A 4,045-nucleotide genomic window follows, 5' to 3' on the forward strand; every position below is an offset into this window, starting at 1 on the left:
TGTTGTGACTGAGAGGAGAATGCGAACCATCAACCTTATTGAAGTTACTCCGGATTGATAGTGTTGTGACAGGAGAATTGGAACAAAATAGTGTCGGTCCTGATTCATATCAGACAGACAGAGGGATGTATGTGTGGAGAGATAGCGGACAAGTCGTGATAGATAGATAGATAGATAGATTAGATGTCAATTTGACTTGATTTAAAGTATCAAACTAATATGTAGTTTTCCTTTTTAATTCTCAAGTTGAATTATACTGAAGAAGAAAATGAGAAAAAACACGTCTGTGATTGAGTTTGTCATACTGGGCTTCTCTAATTACCCAGACATGAATCCTGTTTTATTCATGGTATTTCTATGTATTTACATCATCACAGTGCTGGGCAACATCCTCATCATTATCATCATAAGTGTGGATCCTGTTCTTCACACCCCTATGTATTTCTTCCTCAGGACCTTGTCTTTCTTGGAGATCTGTTACACATCAGTGACTCTACCCAAGATACTAGCCAACTTGGTCTCAGAGAGTAAAACCATGTCCTTTGCAAGTTGTGCTGTACAGATGTATTTCTTTCTATTCTTCGGTGTTACTGAATGCTTCCTGCTTGCTTGTATGGCCTATGACCGCTACAGTGCCATATGCAACCCACTGCACTACACTGCCATCATGAATAAGAGGGTTTGCATCCAGTTGACAGGTGGCTCATATATCTGTGGCACCTTGGCAGCCATGGGGCACACAACTTTTGTCTTCACACTTCCTTTTTGTGGATCCAATGTAATCAATCACTTATTTTGTGAGATCCAGCCGGTGCTGAAGCTGGTGTGTGGGGACACCTCTTGGATTGAGATTCTGATAATTTTGGGTGCTGCTTTCGTCCTAATACTGCCTTTCATGCTGATCCTGGTGTCCTACATCTGTATCATCTCCACCATCCTTAAAATTAGATCCACTGAAGGCAGGCGCAGAGCATTCTCCACCTGCTCCTCACACCTCATTGTGGTGACGTTGTTCTACGGGACGGCCCTTATCATGTATGTGCACCCCAAGTCCAGCTTCTCTCCAGATGTGAACAAGTTACTCTCTCTGTTTTACTCAGTGGTGACTCCGATCTTGAACCCCATTATCTACAGCCTCAGGAACAAGGAGATGAAAGGTGCTTTGAGGAAAACAGGGATGAAGATATTTCATCCAGAAAAATAGACAATTTCCCTTCAGCTGGGTTATCCCCTAGGGAATATCTCACCTCTCAAGAGACTCTAAAGCATGGAAGAGACCAAGAAACGTCTCAGCATTATAAAGAAATTTTATCTAATCAAAGGTAGTGCTGGAGAACTTTTTTTTTTTTGAAGTTTGTATTCTAATTAATTTTCTAAATTAAAATTATGAATTTCAGCAAAAGAAAGGAGGATTTTTTTTCAATCCACTTCTGTCCTAAAAATCTGTGACTATTTAGAAAAGAAAATAAAATAAAAGAAAAGAAAATTACACTGCTCCCTCTTCGCATTTTTTGACCTGTTCTAATTCCAGTATATCTATATTTTGTAGAAAAATCTCTCATATTTAAATTAGAGTTGGTTGAAATTTCTAAATTCCTCAAAGATTTCTCTTCACTAAAGTCAAAGAAAAAAACATGTATTGGGTGGAGGAGCTTGAAAATGTTTTGCTATTATTTTTTCACCTTCAGTAGAAGTATTTCAAATTTTTAGCACTTTGCAATTAATTTCAAAATATGCTTTGAAAGGAATGTCAGATATCTCAAAAAGAATGTCAACTATTATTCCTTCCCATTTGTCAATCAGTTCTAATTCAAACCATAATATCATTTATAATTAGATTGCACATGGGATATCTGAGGTCTAAGAGGAAATCTGCATTGCTGGTGAACTCATATATATCATTCTTTGGTCCTGGGACATGTAAAGCCATTAATCACAGCATCTATTTTTGACCAGGAATTCATTGTTCATCAGGGGTACATCCAGTGTGATTAATATGTCTCCTTCTCACCATGCTTAAATTTTAGGCATATTGAAAGACACTGTGATTCACAAAGCCTGGGTTTGGGGCCTAGGTTCCCTGTAGAATGAGAGGAGGGAGAGAGGCACCAAACAATGGGCTCCACAAAAGCCAGGATTCAGTGTGGGGAGCTACCTAAACTTGCTAATGGGATATGCTGAGTTGAGGCATATGTGCTAGGCCCTGCCCCTCAACAGGAGTCCAGTGCCTAGGTCCAGGCTGAAGTGAAGTGCCTATCTCTGCTTGTGATGTACAGACAGGAACTGTCTGCTGGAGGTAGGTTCCTAAGGGGTTTCTTGCAAGAAACAATGGAGGAGGAGTTGGGTGCAATAGAAGCTTCCCTATACCTTTTAGCTTAGAGGCTTTGGTACACACCTGGGAGGTGGGAGACCCCCCCGTTCAGTTTCCTATCTATCTGATGAAGAGAAGGGATTTGTAGAGGGGGTTTCCACCTCCCAGATGAGTGCCTTAACCACTGAGCTCTGGGACATTCTGCTGTGGGGTTCCCTCAGCCTTACCTGTTGAATGGAGTTCCAATTTACATAAATAATTAAAGAGTTGTCAGAGCAGTGCACCTGGCTCCTGGGGCTTCCACCTTCCAGGGGAGAACCCCAACCACCAAACTAGGGAGTGATTCTCACATGCTCTTTCACCTAATGAATATGCAAGTATTTATCAAAAAAGTCATGAGGCAGGGAATGTCTGTTCAAATTCTCTGTCCTTTTCAGGGGGAGGGGAACCTGAACAGTGGATGTCCTATACCCCAGGTGGGTGTCCTAACTGTAGGTACCCTCTACTAGAGGGATCTCTGAACTGATTTGGGATTGTTACAATTGGGAAAATCCTGAGAGCAGCAATCCAGCCTTGGAAACTTCTGCTTCCAAGGGATGCAGGGAGAGCATGCAGTGGGCTCCATCTTGGTGGGGAGCAGAGATCCTGCTGTCGGGGAAGGGGTGTCTGTGGAGATTTGTTTGTGAAGCTCTTTGCAAGCCAGGACTGCTGCTAAGCTGCTGCTATAAAGCCAGAAACTGCTATTGAGAGTCTGCTGGGACTTTGACCTAGTCTGGAGCCAGGGCAGCTATTGTTGGGCCAGTGGAGCCAGTGCAGAGAATGTTGCTGTACCCAGAACTGGCTGAAGTGGGCCTGCAGTGAAGAGTGTGAGTAGGGTTGTAAACATCTGGTTTTTGACCAGAACTCCTGATGAAAAAGGGACACCAGTGGCTCCAGTAACCAGTGCTGACCAGGCCACTAAAAGTCCAGTTGGCAGCACAGCAGGATAACGCAACGTCCCTGCGTGTCCTGGCTCCGCATGGTTCCTGGAAGCAGCGGCATGTCCCCCCTCTGGCTCCTAGGCTATGGGGCAGCCAGGGAGCTCTGTGTGCTGCCCCTGCTCCGAGCTCCCGCTCTCCAGCTCCCATTGTCAAGGAACCACAGCCAATGGGAGCTGTGGGGGTGGTGCCTGTGGATGGTGCATCATGTTGAGCCGCCTCGCTGCGTATCCTCCTAGGAGATGGAAGGGGGACATGCCACTGCTTCCGGGAGACACTTGAGGTAAGCGCCACCTGAAGCCCACACCTCCTACTGCAACCCAACCCCCTGCCCCAGCCTTGAGCCAACTCCCACACTCCAAACACCTCAGCCCCAGACTGGAGCCCCCTCTTGCACCTCAAACCCCTCATCACCAGCCCCACTCCAGGGCCCACACCCCCAGCTGGAGCCCTAATCCCATCCTGCACTCCAACCCCCTGCTACAGTCCAGAGCTCCCTCCCACACTCTGAACCCCTCATTTCTGGCCCCGTCCCAGAACCTGTACCCCCAGCCGGAACCCTCACTCCCTCCCACACTCTGAATCACTTGGCTCCAGCCCAGAGCCCCCTCCTGCACCCCAATCCCCTCATCTTCAGCCCCACCCCAGAGCCTGCACTCCCAGCCAGAGCCCTCATCGCCTTCCACAACCCAAACCTGTGCACCAGCCTGGGGAAATTGAGCAAGTCAGGGAAGGTGGGGGAGAGCGAGAAATGGAA

The 4,045-nt window shown here is 46.4% G+C and overlaps 1 protein-coding gene across 1 annotated transcript; it reads left to right on the forward strand.

The window, feature by feature from the left end:
- The first annotated feature begins 268 nt into the window (after positions 1-268).
- Positions 269-1,204, forward strand: LOC112115212 (olfactory receptor 10C1-like). Its single transcript, XM_024212237.2, has one exon. It carries the CDS (start codon positions 269-271, stop codon positions 1,202-1,204), a length of 936 nt encoding a protein of 311 aa, XP_024068005.2.
- The last annotated feature ends 2,841 nt before the right edge of the window (positions 1,205-4,045 follow it).

This window comes from Terrapene carolina, unplaced genomic scaffold (genome assembly GCF_002925995.2).
Source record: "Terrapene carolina triunguis isolate 2854851 unplaced genomic scaffold, T_m_triunguis-2.0 Scaffold788, whole genome shotgun sequence".
NCBI classification, from domain to species: Eukaryota; Metazoa; Chordata; order Testudines; family Emydidae; genus Terrapene; species Terrapene triunguis.